General features: G+C 39.2%; 1 protein-coding gene across 6 annotated transcripts in view; it reads left to right on the top strand.

The window, feature by feature from the left end:
* LOC143020032 (serine/threonine-protein phosphatase 2A activator-like) overlaps positions 1 to 21,969 on the top strand; it is a 205,428-nt gene that overhangs the window by 34,702 nt on the left and 148,757 nt on the right. For 3 of the 6 annotated variants that reach the window (XM_076176167.1, XM_076176165.1, XM_076176163.1), the window contains exon 2: positions 17,539 to 17,621. The exons of 1 other annotated variant lie outside the window; for it this stretch is intronic. In XM_076176167.1, coding sequence (XP_076032282.1) covers positions 17,539 to 17,621 — 83 coding nt within the window. Of the gene's footprint in view, positions 1 to 5,322; positions 5,351 to 17,538; positions 17,622 to 21,969 lie in introns of those variants that run through there. 2 more of the 6 variants (XM_076176169.1, XM_076176164.1) reach the window with 1 other exon arrangement.

Below are 21,969 nucleotides of genomic sequence, written 5' to 3'. Positions count from 1 at the left end.
CTCCTCCTCACCTCATTTCTCACTCTAGCTTAGTAACCCCTATCATACTTCTCAGGCATTTCATCTCAAACACATTCAAATTCCTCCCTCTCTTGTGTTCCATGTTTATGCCACATAGAGTGCTGTTGGCACAATCACTCCTTCATACAATCTCCTCTTAGCATCCATTCCCAAATGTCAGTTTCTCATTACACTTTTTAATCCACCAAGGCATTTACTTACTTCTCGCAATCTACATTCTACCTCCACCTCCACTCCTCCCTTTCCTGCCACATTCACACCCAAGTATCTAAAACTATCCACTTCCTCCAGTCTCTCTCCCTTAGTACTCACTTCCAGTCTACTGTCACATTCTCCCCTTGTACATCCCATCACCTTACTTTTACCCACATTTATCTTAAACTTCCTTCTTTTGCACACCCTCCCAAACTCTTGTCACTAATTTCCTCAATCCCTCCTTTCATCCTGCTACAAGTGCAGTGTAGTCAGCAAACAACAACTTGCTTATCTCCCACTTTTCTCCATTTTCTTTAACCATCTCCAATCCCTAACCCACTACCCTTGCATTCACCTCATGCACCACCTCATCCATGTATAAGTTGAACAGCCAGGACGACATAACACATCCATGACGAAGTCCCACCTCTACCTCAGATCACTCACTCTCTCCATTTCTAATCCTAACACAAGCTCTACTACTCTCATAAAAATTCTTGACTGCTCTTAACAGCTTTCCTCCTATCCCATGTATCTGCAAACCTCCCACAGTGCCTTCCTGTCTACCCTGTGATAATCTTTTTCTAGATCCATAAAAACTCAAAATACATCCATTCCTTTTCCTATAGCTTTCTCACATATCTATCTTACTGCAAAAATCTGATATATACAACCCCTACCTGTCCTAAACCCACACTGTTCCTCACCAATTACTCCCTCTGTTCCTCTCCTAACCCTCCTCTCAATCAAGACCCTCCCATAAGCCTTCCCAACTACACTTAACAAGCTGATCCCTCTGAAACTACTACACTCACACATGTCCCCTTTTCCCTTGTAAAGTGGAACTATACAGGCACTCCTCCAGTCCTCCGGCACTCTACCCTCTCTCCAACAAACATTAAATAACCTCACCAGCCAGTCCACCATCACTGTCCCTCCTTTTTTTTTTTTTTTTTTTTTTTTTCCAGACATTCTGCATGGCATCCATCCAACCCAGGTCCCTTACCTGCTCTCAATATCTTAACCCCTTCACTCCGGGCCAAAATCTCGCGGGCAGCATTAGCTGCCAGATGTACGATGTTGTGTCATAATACTCGCATTATAAAAAATAAAGTCACCGCTGTATTGATCGTTCTCTCTTTCACCCGTGAATTTTGATAACCATAGAAAATATGATGAAGCCAGTTTATAGAGTATGGGGGTCATGCAGGTACAACTACAATAAATATAATCAAGACGCCGACATTGGTATCCTCGCATACCCACTTGCTCCTCATGATGCCTACGTAGGCGTCACCGTATGGAAGGGGTTAACAGCTGCCTTCACTTCATCTTTCCTTATTTCTCCTCCATTTTCCTCAGTCATCATGGTCATTTTCTTAGCACTTCCCACTACAACTACCTCTCCCTCCCTATCCTTCACATTTAGCAACTCCCTAAAATACTCTACCCACCTTCTTCTCACTGCCTTCTCTTCCATTATCATCTCTCCATCTGCACATTTGACCTTTTCTTCTCTACTTGATTTGCCTCCTCTTCCTCTTTTAATTTCTTTCCAAAACATTTTTTTTATTACTTTCAATTTTTTTTTTGTCATACTCTTACCCCATTTCACATCTCTCCTCTTTGCCTCCTTTATCTTATGCTTTACTTCTTATTGTACCTCTCATATGACTCTCTTGTCCTAATTAGTAACCAATCTATGAAAGCCTGCTTCTCTTTTACACCCTTCTACACCCAATATATTGAATCCAGAACAATTTGGTTTTAGACAGGGAAAATCATGTGCCACATACATACATACCAAGGGCTACTATTACACAGGACGTGCACACCCAGATCCCTGGGTCCGCTAGCGGAGGCCATTGCTTTCTTTGTAACCTAATATTTTATATTGGACAAATATATAAAAACTAGAAACCTAACATTGTATATAGGACAAGTATATCAACTATTGACTTATTCAATGCAGTATAAGTTAAGGGGAGATACCTGTCTTGGATCATGGAAAATCGTGAAATTATGCATTTTTAGCTGACGACACTAGGAGGTAGCCTGGACATATAGAGGTGCCACGCATACGATTATTTACGCATATTGTCCTATTAAACCGTTTAAATGGCCCGGCCAACATATGCATGGGTGCGCGGTGTTGTGTTGCCATATGGTGAATTATATTATTCATTATATATTTTTTTCCGATTATTACGAGTTTCTAGAAAAATTTCGGTTGTTATACGGTACGATCAGTTGGGCTGTGTGTGTTTCCTGGCAGCAACTCCTCCCCTCACCCCTCCACCTCTGTGTTTTCAAATTATACTGGTAAGATGTGAATTTGTTTTACCCACATTTTTTCACGACTTAAGGTGTGACACCATCCAGAATGCCATGAATAAGTGAGACAAAGAAACGCAGAAGCCAGTAGATGTCTGCCAAGATGAAAATATTACACACAAAGGGTAAAAATGGTAGTGGAAGTGAGTTGTCAACATGGTGAGAGTCATGGGACGCCATTCCATTCCGAATATTTTTCAGTCCTGTGTCACTACATGAGCAATTAGTGAAAGGCAAATTGGAAAAAGATAACATTTCTGTACGTAAGTGTTCACTAATAGAGAATGAAACAATGAAAAAATTAGTGTGCCTTATCAAGTGTCAGGTGGAGCAAGTACTAGTGGTGCATTCTAGATTACTGTGGAGTGTGCATGTGAGTATCTGATCATTACTGAAATGTTTGCTGGGGTGTTTATTGGCAGTACCATATATACGGTACTAAATCTACCAATTTCTAGTGAAGTTACATGTGGAAAAATTGCTCTATTTTTCTTATTTCCTGTCCAATTTACAAAAAATATGTATTAATCTACACACTCTAAGGAAGAACTTTTATTTAATGGTTTTATCTGTAGGAAGCATATTTTTTTGTGCAGCAGTAAGCAAATCTTTATCAAGCGATATCTAAAAACCCATATTTATGTTAGTTTTTGTCATAAAAACTTTAATAACTTCTATACTTTTTGCTCTATCTTAAAAAATTTAAATGCAAAATGATTCTCATAAAATGAGGAAGTTATTTACTTGGTAAAAACATTTCATCTCTCATAATGAATTTATAAATAATTTTTGAATGAAAGTTCTGCTTTTATTTTGGTTAATTTATTGTTTTATATATATAATTTCAACATTTTTCAATATATTTTTTTATTCACACAAAGTTTGTAGGAGATATGCATAGCTTTCAGGTAATTGCTTTGTAAATCAAGCAACATGGGAACTAGTTATTCATATTTAAAGAGTAACTGCTATTTAGATAGATAAATAGATAAAATATAGATATTTAATGGATCGCTTTAATTTTTTGGCTATTCTGATCTCCAAGTATCCTTGACATCGTGTAAAAATGTTAAGATGATTGGGTTAGTTTTAATGTGTTTAGATCTGGCAGAGGTATCTCCCCTTAATATAAACTTTTATAGTGAAATAAGAACTTTGAAATGGCAATTTTAGCCGGACTTAAAAGGTATTATTTTATGAGGTTAGTGGACACCAGGGTTGGCGATATATATATATATATATATATATATATATATATATATATATATATATATATATATATATATATATATATATATATATATATATTTTTTTAACATATGAAAGATCAATTTTTTTTTATTTAAATCAGATTTATTTCATTTAAATAGTTTTTTTCATAGATTTTAAATATTGTGGGATTGCTATTTGATATGCGATCTGATTGCTAAAGGACATTTTTAGCATATCAATATAAGGAGCAGTGTTATATAAACTTGCCACAAGTATACAAGGAATGGTATAAGCCGTATGTGAGGACGGTAAGCTCAGGTTCACTAGATTCCTCCAAGAGTTTTCTCATCTTGGTGACATTTGCTGCATTGTCTGTCACAACACTTCCAATGTGACAACCAAAATCTTGTTCAGCCTTCTTGATCGAATTTTGTACAAGTTGTAGAAGATATTCAGCAGTGTCAACTAGTTAAATCTGACCAGTGGATGTTGTTAGAGTGACAAACATTATGGGCTCATGATGGATGTTAGACCACCCATCAATTGAAAGACATACAGTTTCATTATTCAGGTCATCTGCACACTTTTTATATTCCTTTTCATACACAAGATCCAAGTACTTATCAGCAATATCTTTTCTGGATGGAGGAATATAACCTGGCCTCAGGTTCTGAACCATCTTGAGAAACTGAGGATGCTGAACAAGACAATAATACCTGTTAAGTCCAGCTAAAATTGGCATTTCAAAGCATAACAGTGCCTTAAAAATAGTTTCTTATTTCACTATAAAAGTTTATATTAACTTATACTGCATTGAATAAGTCAATAGTTGATATATTTGTCCTATATACAATGTTAGGTTTCTAGTTTTTATAAATTTGTCCAATATAAAATGTTAGGTTACAAAGAAAGCAATGGCCTCCGCTAGCGGACCCAGGGATCTCGGTATGCACGTCCTGTGAAATAGTAGTCCTTGATACATACATATACCAAGGTTTTTTCCCCCTTACAAGGGAGGAAGCCAAAAAGAAAAAGGCATAAGACCGTTCCCACTCTAAATACATTCCAACCCCCTCCACCCTCCCTCTCATCTTAGCACCTCCTGTTTTTATTCAAGATTAGTAGATATAATCCAAGAAAGGAATGGATGGATAGACTGAGCTTTCCTGGACTTACAATTTTTTTTTTTTTTTTTTTTTTTTTTTTTTTCCCTTAACCACTTCGGTACGGAACTTAAATCTCACGGGCAGCAGCCAATGCCAGCCGTACGATGTGTCGTAATAATACTCGCATCATAAAATATAGTCACCGCTTATATCGATCGTTCTCTCTTTCACCCGCGAATTTTGAAAACCACAGAGAATGGGATTCAGGGCACATTTGAGAGAATGTAAAAACACAGGGGCGACTACAATAAATATAATCAAGACGCAGATATGGCAGCGTCGCGAATCCACTTGCTCCTCATGACGCCTACGTGTGCGGCACCGTATGGAAGGGGTTAAGAAAATGACCGTGATGAGTGAGGAAAATGGAGGAGAAATAAGGAAGGATGAAGTGAAGGCAGTTGTTAAGATGATGAAAGCAGGTAAGGCACCTGGTCTGGATGGATGCCATGCAGAATGTCTAAAAAAAGGAGGTACAGTGATGGTGGACTGGCTGGTAAGGTTATTTAATGTTTGCTGGAGAGAGGGTAGAGTGCCGGAGGACTGGAAGAGTGCCTGTATAGTTCCACTTTACAAGGGAAAAGGGGACAAGTGTGAATGTAGTAGTTTGAGGGGGATTAGCTTGTTAAGTGTAGTTGGGAAGGCTTATGGGAGGATCTTGATTGAGAGGATTAGGAGAGGAACAGAGGGAGTAATTGGTGAGGAACAGTGTGGATTTAGGATGGGTAGAGGTTGTGTAGATCAGATTTTTGTGGTAAGACAGATATGTGAGAAAGCTATAGGAAAGGGGAAGGATGTTTTTTGGGCCTTTATGGACCTGGAAAAGGCTTACGACAGGGTAGACAGAAAGGCACTGTGGGAGGTTTTGCAGATATACGGGATAGGAGGAAAGCTTCTGGGAGCTGTCAAGAGTTTTTATGAGAGTAGTAGTGCTTGTGTCAGGATTAAAAATGGAGAGAGTGAGTGGTTCTCGGTAAAGGTGGGACTTCGTCAAGGATGCGTTATGTCACCCTGGCTGTTCAACTTATACATGGATGGGGTAGTGCGAGAGGTAAATGCAAGGGTGGTGGGTCAGGGATTGGAAATGGTTAAAGAAAATGGAGAAAAGTGGGAGGTGAGCCAGCTGTTGTTTGTGGATGACACTGCGCTTGTAGCAGGATCGGAGGAGGGATTGAGGAAGTTGGTGACAGAGTTTGGGAGAGTGTGTGATAGAAGAAATCTGAAGATAAATGTGGGTAAAAGTAAGGTGATGAGATGTACAAGGGGTGAAAGTGGCAGTAGTCTGGAAGTGAGCATAGAGGGAGAGCGACTGGAGGAAGTGGATAGTTTTAGATACTTGGGTGCAAATGTGGCAGGAAAAGGTGGAGTGAAGGTGGAGGTAGAATGTAGATTGAGAGAAGTGAGTAAATGCCTTGGTGGATTAAAGTGTGTAATGAGGAATAGACATTTGGGAATGGATGCTAAGAGGAGACTGTATGAAGGAGTGATTGTGCCAGCAGCACTGTATGGGGCAGAAACATGGAACGTAAGAGAGGAAGAGAGAAGGAGTTTGAATGTGTTTGAGATGAGGTGTCTGAGAAGTATGGTGGGGGTTACTAGGCTGGATAGAGTGAGAAATGAGGTGAGGAGGAGAACAGGGTTGGAAAGGGAGCTGGGATATAGGGTTGATGAAAGAGTATTAGGATGGTTTGGACACATGGAAAGAATGAGTGAAGAAAGACTAGTAAAATAGGTATGGAAGGCATGTGGAGGGAGTGAACATGAAGGGACGTCCTAGGATGAGGTGGATGGATGGGGTGAAGGGGGCTTTGGGGAAGAGGGGAATGTCTGTTGAGGAAGGACAGGAGAGGACAGAAGACAGGGGTGAATGGAGAATGGTTGTATATGGATGATGATGTGATGCATGAGGTGGAATGGGCGGGGGGATGGGGGGTGAGGTAGTATGTGTGAGCAATTATTTGACGCAGCCCGAAGGGATTTCTCCCCGTCTTCTCCTTTTATGCATGGGGGGACGGAGAGGGGGGGTCGCCAATTTAATGAAGCGGCCTTGCTGTGGATGTGCTGTGTCTTGCGACACTGCTTCTGACCTAGGGCAGTGGACAAGGTGCAGGGATGACCCGTCATCCAGGAGGTGCTAAGATGAGAGGGAGGGTGGAGGGGTGTGGAGTGTATTGAGGGATGGAATGGGTGGGAATGATTTTATCCCTTTTCCTTTTTGGCTACTTCCCATGTAAGGGGGAAAAAGCCTTGGTATATGTATGTATGTATGTATGTACAAAAGGCATTTGATAAAGTACCACAAAAAAAAAAATATTAAAACTTGAAAGAACAAGTGTACATAGAAAATCACTGAAATGGATGGAAGATTTCTTGCATGAGAGAAAAATGAGAGTGGTGCTCAGAGATAAAAACTCTAAATGGGAAGAAAGGATAAGTGGAGTCCCACAAGATTCAGTTTTGCCTCCAATAATGATTCCTATTTTTTATAAATGACGTGGATGAAGGTGTAGAATATTACATGAACTTCTTTGTAGATGATGCAAAACTACTAAAGAAAGTAAGTATGGAAAAAGACTGAATCAGTACAGAGAGACCTGGACAAGGTCTGGGAATGGAGTCAAAAATGGTAAGTGAATTTCAACATTAAGAAATGTAATATAATGGAATTTGGAAAAAAAAAAAAAAGTCAGGACAATATAAAATCAGTGCAAAGTAAAGAAAGTTACGAAAAGAACCTGGGAGTAATTATCATCAAAGACATGTCCCCAGACAAGCATATAAACAAAATAGTCGGAAAACCAGCCCAAGCTGGAATAATACGAGGTCTGTTAGAAAAGTATCTGACTTTTATTTATTTTATTTTATTATTATTACTATTTTTTTTGTTTTTATTTTAAACCCGATGGATTTGAATCAAGTGCGCTTGCATGAGCCGACCTTGAACCTTTGTGTACAGTACATGCGTGAATTTTTTCCTGCCTGTCGATAGTGTCAGTTGCTGGCAAGCAGCATTTGTGTGAGGGTAGTGTGTAGTGCTCTCGGCAGTTTTTCATTGCAATGAAAATGACGTTCCTTTCAATGGCTTCTTGATTTTGGGGAAAAGCCAGAAGTCACAGGGGGCCATATTAGGAGAGTAAGGAGCCTGTTGAACCACAGGAGTCTGGTTTTTCATCAAAAAATTCTGAATCAAGTTCAAGGAATGTGCTGCGGCATTGTTGTGATGGAGGCACCAATTGCCTGTTGACCACAGCTCTGGTCTCTTGCACTGCACAGCTTCATGTAGGCAATGGAGGACATCCCTGTAGTACTCTTTGGTGATTGACCCTGTATTTACCTACCGTATTTTTCGGACCATAAGGCGCTTCGTACCATAAGGCACACCCGTAATTTGCTATTCCCCATCCTTACATAAGGCGCACCTGGTCTCGTCATCGGATAATCATGCATATGTGAGTGCATTCAGAACTGAACATTTTCGTTGAATGAGAAAAATTGGTTGGGATTTAGCAAAATTACAAAAATAAATATTTTTTTTTTATTTTGGTCAGTGAAATCAGACCACCTCCATGGACAGTCTGCCCTGCCAATACCCCTAAAAAACAACATAAACACGTTATGGTAATTGTGGGGAATAAAACCAACATTAGCAATTTTATTCCCGGAATTCTCTATTCACTTAAAAACACAAGATTTATTACAAATGATGGTAAATTTTTAGTTTCGACCATGGGCGCAATATAGCAATAGAAAATTAATTATTAATTTTGTAAATTATAATGTATCAACGTAATATGCAATTTTGTGAGCGGAAATTTAAAAAATGTGCTAAAACAGATTTCGTAAGTAACGAAGTTATGTCGGATGAATGGTACGCCATGTTTGTTATGATAGATGCCGACGTCAAAGAAATGAAAGGATGATAAATTCGTCTAACCTAACCTAACCTGTGTTTAATAAATCATTACCTACTAATTAAATGTCATCTGGCTTGTCCTCGTTCTTGTTGTCATGAGAGATGTTGGCGGGCTTTTCAACCACTCTCTCAGCTTGCGGGGTATACAAAGTTTTTGCAGCTTGAAGGAATGCTTGTATCTCCGCTCCATAACATTCCTTCAAGAAAATGTACCTGGTGATTTACTGTCGGAAGTACCGAGGCCGTCAATTGACAGACGACAAGATGGCGTCCCGATCCTATGCTACCGACTTCGTTCATTAGCATATTTGCTTGTAGCAAGGTAATTTTTTTTTCATTCCCCCCCTCACAAAATTGCATATTACGTTGATACATTTTAATTTACAAAAAAATTAATTTTCTATTGCTATATTGCACCCATGATCGAAACTAAAAAAATACCCAAATGACTACAGTCGGAGTGGAGCGAGACTAGACCAATGCAAAATGGCTGTCTGTGTTGTGGACGCTATGATGTCATAGCCGTGATAGCGTGAATGAATGCGGTGGCATGGACTCAAAAACTGTCGAAGTTTTCGCAATTTTCTTGTCAAGATACATGCATCTTGGTTATAGCTTGGTTGTAACTTTTGCTAGGCCTATGCACTGTCGCCATCGGCAACTAGCTACGAAACGTACCAAAATAGTATGTCACTGTCTGAGACATTTTTTTGCACTGAAGCCACACATTAGGCGCACCTCACGATGAGGCACACCACCCGATTTTGGCCGATTTTAAGGATTTTGCCCATGCCTTATGGTCCGAAAAATACGGTAATTGTATTTTGCAGGAGAAGAGCTATGCTCATACAGACCCGCAGTTGTATCTTTCTGCATCCAGTTCTTTCTTAAAGTCATGTATAGTTTTAGCACTCACTGTTTTCTCTTTCAATTCATTCCATATATCTATTACTCTATGTGGAAAGCTGTTCTTTTTTAAATCTCCTGTGTAACTGGCCTTCTTAAGCTTCTTGTGTCCTCTTGTATTTCTTCTGTCCCATTGAAGTAGATCATCCCTATCAAGAATTTCCATCCTTTTCATAATTCTATAGATTATCAAATCACCTCTTTCTCTTCTTATCTCCAGAGTTAAGTTTAGTTTGTCCAATCTTTGTTCATATGTCAACTTGCTAACTGTTGGTGCCATCTTTGTTAATGCTCTTTGAATTCTATCTAGTTTCTTTTATGTTTTTTATTGTACTGGGTGTCCATAGTGACACTGCATATTCCAATTTTGGTCTTATCAGTGTAACTAGTATTCTCTTTACCATTTCCTTGTCCATGTAGTCAAAGGCCACTTTCATTGATCTTATTAAATTGTAGGTTTCTCCAACTATTTTGTTTACATGTTTGTCTGGTGTCATGTCATTTGAGATAATTACTCCTAGGTCTCTTTCTGAGTTTACTTTTGTAACTTCCTTTGTTCCAATTTTGTATTGACCGGATATTCTATTTTTACTTTAACAAATTTCGTTACACTACATTTTTTAATGTTAAAATTCACTTTGTTCTTTTTACTCAAATTCCAGACTTTGTCCAAGTCTTCCTGAAAAGATTTGCAATCTTCTTCATTACTCACTCTCTTCAGTAGTTTTGCATCATTTGCAAAGAAGCTCATATAACATACAATTCCTTCATCCATGTCATTTATATAAACAGCAAACATTATCAGAGCCAACACAGAGCCTTGGGGGACTCCACTTATCATGTTTACCCAATTTGAGTTCTTTTCTCTAAGTATCACTCTCATTTTTCTTCCTTCCAAGAAGTTTTTCATCCATCCCAATAATTTTCCTTGTATTCCACCTATTGTTTCAACTTTTCTCAGTAGTTTTTTGTGTGGTACTTTGTCAAAAGCCTTTTGTAGGTCCAGGAAGGCACAGTCTGCCCAGCCATCTCTTTCTTGTATTATATCTACCAATCTTGAGTAAAAGCATATTAAGTTTGTAGTATATGATCATCCACTTCTAAATCCAAATTGGTTGGGGTTTAGTATTTTGTTCTCTTTCAAGTGTTTAGTCCATTTATTCTTTATAACTCTTTCGCATATTTTTGCAATTGTGCTTGTAAGGGATACCGGTCTATAATTTGTTGGATTTCCTTTATTTCCTCCCTTATATATTGGTACAATATTAGCATTTTTCCAGTCTTGTGGTACTTTTCCTTCTTTGAGTGAGAAGTCAGATATCTTGTGTATTTTATCCGTGAGTTCATCTATGCATTCTTTTAATATCCAGTTCGCTATTCCATCGGGCCCATGTGACTTTCTGACATCAAGTTTCCTTATTTGGTCTGTTATTTCTTTCATTTTATGGGATCCTTCTTGGTGACCATCATCCCACAATTGTGAGCTTTCCTTGCAATGAAAAACTGCCGAGAACACTACACACTACCTCACATAAATGCTGCTTGCCAGCAACTGACATTATCGACAGGCAGGAAAAAAATTCACACATGCGCACAAAGGCTCAAGGTCGGCTCATGCAAGCGCACTTGATTCAAATCCATCAGGTTTTTGCAAAAAAAAAAAAAAAAAAAAGGTCTGATACTTTTCTAACAGACCTTGTACATGAATGTAGAATGTAGATTGAGAGAAGTGAGTAAATGCCTTGGTGGATTAAAGAGTGTAATGAGGAATAGACATTTGGGAATGGATGCTAAGAAGAGACTGTATGAAGGAGTGATTGTGCCAACAGCACTGTATGGGGCAGAAACATGGAACATAAGAGAAGAAGAGAGAAGGAGTTTGAATGTGTTTGAGATGAGGTGTCTGAGAAGTATAATGGGGGTTACTAGGCTAGATAGAGTGAGAAATGAGGAGGTGAGGAGGAGAACAGGGGTGGAAAAGGAGCTGGGAGATAGGGTTGATGAAAGAGTATTAGGATGGTTTGGACACATGGAAAGAATGAGTGAAGAAAGACTAGTAAAAGAGGTATGGAAGGCAGATGTGGAGGGAGTGAACATGAGGGGACGTCCTAGGATGAGGTGGATGGATGGGGTGAAGGGGGCTTTGGGGAAGAGGGGAATGTCTGTTGAGGAAGGACGGGAGATGACAGAAGACGGGTGAATGGAGAATGGTTGTATATGGATGATGTTGTGATTGCATGAGGTGGAATGGGCGGGGGGATGGGGGGTGAGGTAGTATGTGTGAGCAAAATTTGACGCAGCCCGAAGGGATTTCTCCCCATCCTCTCCTTTTATGCAATGGGGGGATGGAGAGGGGGGGTTACCGATTTAGTGAAGCGGCCTTGCTGTGGATGTGCTGTGTCTTGCGACACTGCTTCTGACCCAGGGCAGTGGACAAGGTGCAGGGATGACCCATCATCCAGGAGGTGCTAAGATAAAAGGGAGGGTGGAGGGGTGTGGAGTGTATTGAGGGATGGAATGGGTGGAAATGATTTTATGCCTTTCCCTTTTTGGCTACCTCCCTTGTAAGGCAGAAAAAGCCTTGGTATATGTATGTATGTATATATATATATATATACAGTATATATATACTGTATATATATATATATATATACTGTATATATATATATATATATATATATATATATATATATATGATTTTTCCCCCCTAATGAGGGAGGTAACCGAAGTCAAAAGCATAAATCCACTTTCACCCATTTCATCCCTACATACTCCACTCTCATTCACCACCCCTCCCTCCCTCTTTTCTTGGCTCCTGGATGATGGGTCATGCCTGCATTTTGCCCACTGCCCTGGGTCAGAAGCAATGCAGCAAGACACAGCATATCCACAGCAAGGCTGCTTCATTTAATCAGCACCCCTCCTCCATCCTCTCATGTAGAAAAAGAGAAGACAGGGAGAAATCATGATAACATAAAAATGAAGGAGACTGCAAGAGACCATAAGGCCTGCACTAGGCAGCTCCATATCCATCACCACCTGTCATCCCTATCCAGAAAGTTGTCTAATCACTTCTTAAACACAACTGATAGTTTCAGTGCTTACTCCATGGTTACTAAGTTTATTCCATTCGTCGACCACCCTATTAGTAAACCAATTCTTGCCTATTTCCTTCTTAAATCTAAATTACTCCAGTTTATAGCCATTACTGCGAGTCCTGCCCTGTTGTTTTAATATGATGACCTTGTTTGCATCACCCTTGTTAAAGCCTTTGATCCACTTTAACACCTCTATTAGATCACCCTTCTCTTTGCATCTTTCCAGAGAGTGTAAGTCAAGGTGCCTAAGCCTCTCTTCATAAGGCAAATGTATCATTTTGGTCATTCTTCTCTGTACTGATTCTAGTGAATTGATGTCCATTCTGCAGGACGGAGACCAAAACTGTACCGCATAGTCGAGGATGGGTCTAACTATTGCTAGATAGAGTTTAATAATTACCTCTGCATTTCTATTCGTTACTGTCCTAGCAATGAAACCTAATGCTTTGTTAGCTTTATTCCTGGCTGTAATGCACTGTTTCCTGGTTTTAAGGTCCGGACTCACTAGAACTCCTAAGTCTCTCTCACACTCAGTTTTCTCTAAAAGTGTGTTATCTAAGCTACATCTATTTTTGGGGTTGTGTAGCCCTACATTTAATACACTACACTTAGAGATATTGAAATTCATTTGCCATTTCACCAACCATGTGAACAATTTGTTAAGACCATCCTGCAGAATCTCTGCGTCATCTCCTGATCTAATTAGGCAAACTTACTAACATCACTATTTATCCCATCGTCTAAGTCATTTATGTACACAATGAACAACAAGGGACCCAAAACCAAGCCCTGGGGGACCCCACTAGTAACATTGCCCCACCTAGATTTTATTCCATTTATGGTGACCCACTGTTTTCTGTTACTAATCCAAGCTCTAATCCATTCTAACACTTTTCCTCCTATGCCATGGGCTTTGATTTTATTTAGTAGTCTATGGTGTGGCACTTTGTCAAACACTTTGCTAAAGTCAAGGTAAATAACATCGTAATTATCATTGTTATCTGATGCCTTATATACTTTAATGTAAAAGGATAGAAGATTAGTCACACATGACCTACCCTTGGAGAAACCATGCTGTGAATCATGAATTAAATTATGTCTTTCGATGTGTTTCTGAGTATTTACTATTACCGATTCAAGCATTTTTCCTATACTGATGTCAAACTGATTGGCCAGTAGTTGCATATAGACGATCTATCTCCCTTCTTAAAAACAGGAACAATGTTTGCTTGCCTCCAAGCAGTAGGCACAAACCCAGTGTCTACTGATTTATTAAATATTTCAGTTAACTGGTCATAGATTTCAAATTTACACTAAGCATTCTTGGAAAAATTTTGTCTGGATCCGGGGATTTTGTAGCTTTATGTCTTTCAATCTGCTTGACTACTTCTTTACTAATGTTGATATTAGATAGACTACTTTCTTCATCCCCTCTGAAAATTGGATCGCAGTCAGGTACTTTATCTAACCTCTCATTAGTAAGCACCGATAGAAAATAATTGTTAAACTCCTCACTCATTTTTTTCTCCAATTCTATCATGACATTTTCATCGTTTTTACAGTAATTGGCCCTATTCTTTTGTTTTTTGTTCTATAGAGATGAAAGAAACCCTTTGGGTTAGATCTTGTTTGACCAGCAACCTTAATTTCATAATTACATTTCGCTGTACGTGTATTCTTTTTAACCAGCTTTGCCATTTTATTATATCTTGATTTAAGGTGTGATTCCCTGTTTTGTTATTTTTACGTAAAGTCTTCTTTTCATTCCGATCTCATGTTTTAATCTCTCCGTCATCCTTCGGGCTGCGTCAAAATATCATTCACACGTACTCCCTCACCCCCTATCCCCCACCCACTCCCTTCCATGTATCATAGCATCATCCATACAGAACTATTCTCCACTCACCCCTATTGTCTGTCTTCTCCCTTCCTTAACAGACATTTCTCTCTTTCCCAATTCCCCTTTTACCCCATCCATCCATCTCCTTGGTAGCCCCCTAATGTTCTTTCCATCCACCTCTACCTTCCACACTTCATATGCTAATTTTTCTTCACTCATTCTTTCCATGTGTCCAAACCACCCCAAAATTTTCAAATCTAAATATGATTATTGGAAATCAAGGATGTAGACTAAGTTGGAACTGTACATGAACTTGAGGCTAGGATCATAAATTGGAGAGTAGATGGTATCCAATGAGTGTTGTTCCTTTCCCATATACTATAATGAGGGAAATACAATCAGGTAAATACACTTCACCATGCTTCTGCAGCATGGTTCCTATCATTGTGGAAAACATAAACACCTTTCCAACTATCCAAAACAAAGCTTTGAGAATAATAATAAATGCACCAAAACCACCCCAATAGGACACCTGTGCACAGAAACCAAAATCCTCTCTATAGAACCACATGGAAATGATAGAGGCAAAGGCCCTTAACCCTACTCAGCCATTTCATTACACCACACAAGCATGACCATCAGAACACAACAAAAATCTAAACTAGCTGCCTACAGTACTACTCAAACATATACATTAACCTGTTACCTGTACCACACAATACATTTACACAAAGATCATAGAAAAAAATTCTTAAAGACCAGCCACCAAAACTCTGCTCATTGAGTCGTCCACTCCAGACATCAACCGCACAGAAAAATCTCTTCCAAGAGAAGCAAGACTCACACCAGCACACTTGCATTCAGGTTACCATCCATCACTAAGACTGTACTGTACCAGAATAGAATTGGCCTGGCTACAGAAATAAGTTTCCCTATCATGTAGAAGAAAGCAAATGCCTCAATTTCTCTGCTTCACCATTGTCATATCTACATAACAAAATATTTCTAATCTGAGTTACTTATGGGCCAATACAGTGGTTGTTGCTGGTTAACTAGGAGCTGCAAGTCTCCTGCAAAAGACCCGGAGCAATGACTTGATGATATAGCAGTTAACCCAAGAGGAAGGAGGAAGTGGGCTACCTAATAGTTATCAAGAGCTGCAGTGCCAGCATGGGGGACATTGACAAGAGCGACATGCTCATTCATCACTATCATAGCACCATGAAATCAAAGCTGGTACATAAAGCCATTTGCATACAGTTGACCCTCACTTTTTCTTGGTTCACCATTCGTAGATTTAACTATTTGCAGATTTTCAAGGATAGTAGGAACTCCCAGTGTTTGCTGGTTCAAACTCATGCATTTGCTGGTTTGTAGATATGTACTGTTAATTTGTGAACAGCAGCATTCATAGCACACTTATCCCACCCAGCCTCGCCATAAAGACAGGTCCTCCCTCACCCCATCCTGTCTCACTCACTGGGTCAAATCCAGTCACTCAGAGTTGATTTGGAAGCACTAATGAAAAAATTTGGACTGTGTAGTGACTTAGGACTGCATTACATGAGTGTCTCAAATGGAGGATTGCTTATGGTGGACTGGCCAGTGAGTTTGTTTGATATGAGCCAAGCGTGGGGAATGTGCCAGAGGACCAGAGTACTTTTATAGTTCTGCTTTACAAAGGAAAAGAGGACAAATATGAATCAAGTAGTTTTAGAAGAATTAGTCCATTGAATGGAGTTGGAAAGACATATGAGAGGGTGTTAATTGAAAGGATTAGGAAAGGAAGAGAAGTAATTGGGGAGGAACAGTGTGGATTTAGGAAAGGTAGAGGATGTGTAGATAAAATTTTTGTGGTAAGACAGATATACAAGTAGTTTTTGGCAAAAGGTAAGGATTTTTTTTTTACTTTAATGGATCTAGAGAAGGACAAATGAGGTAGGAAGTGTTGCAGATGTATGGAATAGGGGAAAAAGTGTTAGGGCAGTCAAAAACTTTTATGTGAGTAGTAGAAGTTGTGTTAGGGTTGGGAATGGTGAAAGTGAGTGGTTTGAGGTAAAGATGGGTCTGTACCAGGGTTGTGTTATGTCACTATGGTTACTCAATGTGTACATGGATGGAGTACAATGGGAGGTAAATGTGAAGGTGATAGGCAGGAGATTGGAAATGGTTAGAGAGAATGGAGGGAAGTAGGAGGTGAGCCACTTGTTTGTTGATATGATAATGTGAATCGCTGTGTCACAACACAGAAGACACTGAACACCACATTCTACACTCATCTACTCAAGGTCTTCCCAGACAACACAATATTTCTTCCTTGAGTTACTTGTGGGTCATTCTGGTAACTATTGCTGGTTATGGGGGAGCTGTGGGTCTCCTGCAAGAGACCTATGGCAATGGATTGACTGATAGGTGAATGGGATTGTTAATATATATCTCAGGCATGTAATGGAAGATGAATAACAGGAAAATGGTAGTTCATGAAAGTGTGTAATCATGGAGCCATTGTGGAGACCAAATACTAGCCTCTTGTTGCCATACCTTCAATATGGAAGTGAAGATGGTGATGAGCATTGGATTGCCATATGACTGCTGGATGTCAATTCTGTAGTCATGTTTGTCAACAGTAAGTTCCTTATATAGATATATTTGTGACACCTGTAAAGATTGGTGCAACCATTATTCAGGTCTACGTAAACTCGTTTTAGTTGTGGGTTCTGGCAGGTAGGAAAAAGGTAAAAAAATAAATATATAAAGAAAATGTCATTATTGTTCAGTTTAAACATTTCAGTTTGATAATTATTTTTTCCAAGCCTATGCTGATTTTCTCTATTTTTTTTTTTTTCTCTCCAGCTACCCATACATTCCAGATCCCCAAGAAAGAAGTTCTGAGTCCAGCAGATGTGGAAAAATGGGAGAAATCAGAAGCTTATCAGGTGTGTAATTCATATACACAAGAATTAAACGACAAATTTTGTAATCATATCAGTAGTTATACAGATTACATTTTTCTTCTGCTTATATATAAGCCTTTGAAATTATTCATAATATTTACAAGTTCTATGTCATTTGATTAACATTCTTATTATTACTGGAAATTAAAAAAAAAAGTTTAACAAGATGAAAGTGAATGGAGAGAAAGAATACAAAAATGTATCTAAGTATGAGTGAGTGGCCAGGTCAAAGCATGTCTTGACTCAGCAAGAAAAAAAATACAGAAGAGGTAAAGGGCCCAAAAAATGTATGCCATTGCTGATAATCAATGCTTCTATCATTCAGGACAGTATCACTCCAATGGGATGGAGTCTAGAGGCAGTAAAAGAGAGGTAGAAGGGTAACAGGAGAGATAGTAAAAGTTAAAAGTAATCAACATTCATCTTTGAAGATTAGTCTCCAGTGGTACAAGTGACAGGTACCTGCTAGTGGTGGTCCAAGATCTCTTTCTGTCAGTTGAACTATATTTCCTCCAGTATTTCACATAATGAGAGCTGACCAACAATTGGTCCACAGGGCCATTTCTAGCTTTGTGGGGGCCCTAGGCAAGATGCTGTTTTGGGGCCCTAGATAGATAAGTATGTAGGTACTTCATTTATCCCTGAGGGGTTTGTCAAACTGTGATGAAGTGATTCCTAGCCGTTTAGATGGTCTACTAAGATGCAAGAAACTATTACACGTCACATTTATTTATTTCAGATCTATTTCAAAGTGCAAAGATAAGAAAAAAAACAACACTTAAAATAATGCTTAATCAACATCACAGTCACACACCAGAAAAACAACTACCGTATATTTCCGTGTATAAGACGACCTTTGTATAAGACAAGGTACAAAATTAGAGCAAATTTTTATGAATTTATCTCATATCGGTAGTATAAGACGACTGCTAAATTACAAAAGCATCAGTGTATCAAACCTACCGTACAAAAAGAATTGTTTTGATTATGTTTATCAGCTGTTTTTTCCGCTTTTTCTCTTTTCTTTCTCATTACTTAACTGTATCCTTATACCAGATAAATTACTTACTGTATCCTTATAAATTCAAAATAAATGAAATAACAAAGCAAATCATGTATCATGATTTTCTGAGAACACACGTCAACTAACTAACAAAAATTATTTGTTTACGCTCCTGGTTCAATTACTGTAATATATTTTTTTTATTGATAAATAAACGTTTTGTGTACTGTAATCCAAAATTTTTATTTTGTCTTAAAAATTACTGAAAAGTTAGCGAAAGAAAAAGGTTGCTATGAACGCAACCAGTGCTCGATGTTTAAATTTTTTTCAGCTGTGTTAAATGTGTTTACATAGAGTAGTTAAAAGTACCGTAATTTTATTAATATAGAATTATTCCTCAAATTTATTAACAATTGCCATTTACTATAAAGATATGCCAATAATATATAAGGTAAATATGGTTTAATTACCTTTATTACCAGTTCTTATCATAATGTGAGTCATTTCCTGTGTATCGGTGGTTATTGGCAGGCTAGCTTACCAAGTCATCTCACGTAGAATTCAAGGTCTGATTTTTATAATTGTAGTATAAGACGACCCCCAATTTTAAGGGGTGAATTTTTGGATTTTAGGGTTGTCTTATACGTAGAAATATACGGTAATAATTCACATTATTCACAGTAACATTGTATTGTCCTCAAAATATCTGCTTCCTGGCTTTTTTATTCACACAGTCATCAGTGATGTCCTCATATGACATCTGCTTGTCCACCTCATGGTTGATGCTGATTAATGCAAGACCAGTGAGTCAATCCTGTCCCATGGAAGACCTTAGATAGGTCTTGATGAACTTCAGCTTCAAGAAACTCCTCTCTGCTGAGGCCACAGTCACAGGGAGAGTGCAAGCGATTCTCAGGGCAACCCACAGATTGGGATACAGTTCCTCCAAATGTTTTTTTGTGGATAAAGGTGAGGAGCTCAAGACCAGTCATGTCATCTGAGGGTAAACTTGGCAAGATTTTGACTTCCACAGCCAGTTCCTTTTCATCAATGTCACTTACATTTTTCCGGTGCTTAATGTCATGGAGAGGTTGTCACACTGGTTGCTCAATGCCTGATCATCCAGTTTTTGGAAATTGAGCAGCACTCCAAATCTGTCTCTCACTTCACTGGTGTTTCAAACCTGTGTCAACAACAACATTAAAGAGCAATCCTGGACCCACCACAAAATACACATGTCCAACATTCTTCAAACCCATTACTTCGAGCAGACAGACAAAGGGCTCAGTTCAGTGCAATATGTGCAAAAACTGGGCCCACTTCACTTGTACAACACTTGCTGACACAAACCAATACACAAACACTTGGACATGTTCTACCTGCCCTCCAGTAACCCCACTCCCACCTCCCCAACCACAGCCAGTACCCTTACCCACTCCCAATTTCCCTTTGCCCTTACCCCCGATCAGTACTCCCCTTCCTTTGTCCCCGATCTCTCCTTCCCCCCCCTCTAACCCAGATCCTACACCTTCCCCATTACCACCCCAACCTCAACCCCAAACGGCAACATACAACACATACAAAACACACAACATCAACATATTACAACACAACATTGACGGTATTAACACGAAAAAACATGAACTTGAACACTTTCTTAAACAACACAACATACACATTGCGATTATACAAGAAACAAAACAAAGACACTCACACAAAACACCATCATTTCATAATTACACCACCATCAGACAAGACACAAGTGCCACAACCAAAATTCTCCTCCCTACCACAGATAACACAACAGAAATCCAATCCATTCGAATCCGCACAGGCAACAAATCAACACTGACAATAGTTAACATGTACATTCCCCCACAATCATCCCCCACAGTTCCAAACACCTTCAGGCCTCAATTTAGCCAACTAGCCTCAATCCCCAACCTGATCATGGGTGGTGACTTCAACGCCAAGTCGTCTGCCTGGTATGTTGACAACCCTGACACAGATAGAGGGCTTGATATACAGACTCAGTTTGACACATTGACTATCATGAATAACACACATAATCATACACATATCCCATACCAAGCCCTCTACACTCCCTCCTCTCCTGATATCACCTTCTGCTCCCCCTGCCTAACCCCAACAACATCATGGAGAGTGGTCGGAACCCTTGGCTCTGACCACCTTCCAATCATCATCACCACCAAAACAAGATGCAGCCCAGTTGGCCACAGACACACATACACCAATTACAAGAGAGCTAACTGGGAAGCTTTCACAAAAGAGACAGAACAACATTTTGAAACACTTAACAGTACACCAATCACAAACGTAAACAATGCTGTGCACACTTTTAATACAATCACACAAAACGCAGACAAGAGATACATCCCTAGAGGCAACAGAAAATCACACAACCCCAACTTCACACCAGAAATCCAAGACCTCATCAGACAATGTGACACACTTAAACACGATACCCCCACACCTATCCCTCAAAACATAGCAGACCAAATACAAACACTAAACACTGTGATTGCTAATAAAATACACGAACAAAAAACACAAAATTGGCAAAACTTTATCAATGCACTTGATCACAAAACAAACACCAGCAAATTGTACAAAACACTCAACAGCATTACACTATCCAACAGTAACACTACACGCTCTCACGCAGCAATAATCACAACAACAGATAATCTACCCTCAAACAGACAACAAGCAAACGCACTCATACGTCATTTTGCACAGACAAGCCATCTCACTTCTCACCCTGACGACCGACGCACCATTCGACGTAAGAAAGACTTCCCCACAGACTCAGACTATACACCCTTCATAGACAGTCAGACAAAACTTATAATACATAATCTCAAGCACTCATCTGCCTGTGGCCCTGATAACATAAGCAACATCCACCTAAAACACATTGGACCACAAGGTATACACGCACTCACAAACATTGCAAACTACAGCTATTCACACAACACTATACCTGACATCTGGAAGCATGGTAAAATAATCACCATTCCAAAACCGAACAAAGACCCAAGAATCCCAACATTGCACCGCCCAATCACACTTCTCTGCACCCCCTCTAAAGTCATTGAACGCCTAATACTTCAACTTGTCACACCACATATTCCCCTTGCTGACTCACAACACGGTTTTAGGCCACTACACTCCACAAACACTCTTCTGATAAACCTCACACAAAGAATTTTAGATGGCATCAATTCAGATAGGCCCCACCACAGAACATTTCTTATAACATTAGACATTAGTAAAGCTTTTGATGCTATCCCCGCCACAACTTAA

This window comes from Oratosquilla oratoria, chromosome 38, assembly GCF_046742065.1.
Source record: "Oratosquilla oratoria isolate Oo_2021 chromosome 38, ASM4674206v1, whole genome shotgun sequence".
NCBI classification, from domain to species: Eukaryota; Metazoa; Arthropoda; class Malacostraca; order Stomatopoda; family Squillidae; genus Oratosquilla; species Oratosquilla oratoria.
This window is presented reverse-complemented; position numbering and strand designations above follow the sequence as displayed.